This window comes from Peromyscus leucopus, chromosome X, assembly GCF_004664715.2.
Source record: "Peromyscus leucopus breed LL Stock chromosome X, UCI_PerLeu_2.1, whole genome shotgun sequence".
Lineage (NCBI taxonomy): Eukaryota > Metazoa > Chordata > Mammalia > Rodentia > Cricetidae > Peromyscus > Peromyscus leucopus.
Window position 1 is genome coordinate 60907978 of NC_051083.1, and position 702 is coordinate 60908679.

The 702-nt window shown below is 50.9% G+C and overlaps 1 protein-coding gene across 1 annotated transcript; it reads left to right on the plus strand.

The window, feature by feature from the left end:
• The first annotated feature begins 393 nt into the window (after positions 1 to 393).
• Positions 394 to 702, plus strand: LOC114708660 (selenoprotein K-like). Its single transcript, XM_037198778.1, has one exon. The coding sequence runs from the start codon at positions 394 to 396 to the stop codon at positions 700 to 702; it is 309 nt and encodes a 102-aa protein (XP_037054673.1).

The following is a 702-nucleotide window of genomic DNA, read 5'->3' on the forward strand; positions in this document are numbered from 1 at the left end:
CCCCACCCCCTACCCTAAACTTCTCCAGCTCACGGCTTCCCTCCCCCAGCTTCTCAGGCCCATATAAGCCTGTCATTTCGCCATGCGCTCTCTTGAGCTCTTTTGTCTTCCTCTCTTGGCCCTACCCCCCCTCTCTCAGTCTCCTTTGCCCACACTCTCTTTGTCTTCCTCTCTGGCTCTTCCCCCAACCGCCCCCCCCCCAGCGTGCGCCATGGCCTGGTCCAGGCCGCTGACCCTGTTCAATGTACTACTTTCTGTCCCTGCCCTGGACTCTTCCTCTGGCTGTACTCTCCCTCATACCTACAATAAAAACCTGCCCCCCCCACCGTACCTTGGAGTGGTCCTGACCTCGAGTTATAGGGAGAGTAAGGTATAGAAAAGAGGATCACTCAGATGTTGGAATGGGAAACCGGAGGTGAGAAGGTTTATATCTGGAATGGACAAGTGTTGGACAGCTGCAATCAGTTCCCATGGAGACTGTCTTTTATAGCAGATTTGTTCTGGGAAATAGCAGAATTTGTTTTGTTTTGTTTTGTTTTCAAAACTCCGCTTCAGCAAGATGTGAAAGAAAGAAAAGACTATGGAAGCTCATTTGATTCCAGATATGAGGAGGGAAGAAGGCCAGCAGGAGACTCCCTAGGAAGAATAGGTTGGCTCAATCATCTTCATGGCCTCAACCTTCCTCCAAAGGCTGGTGGATGA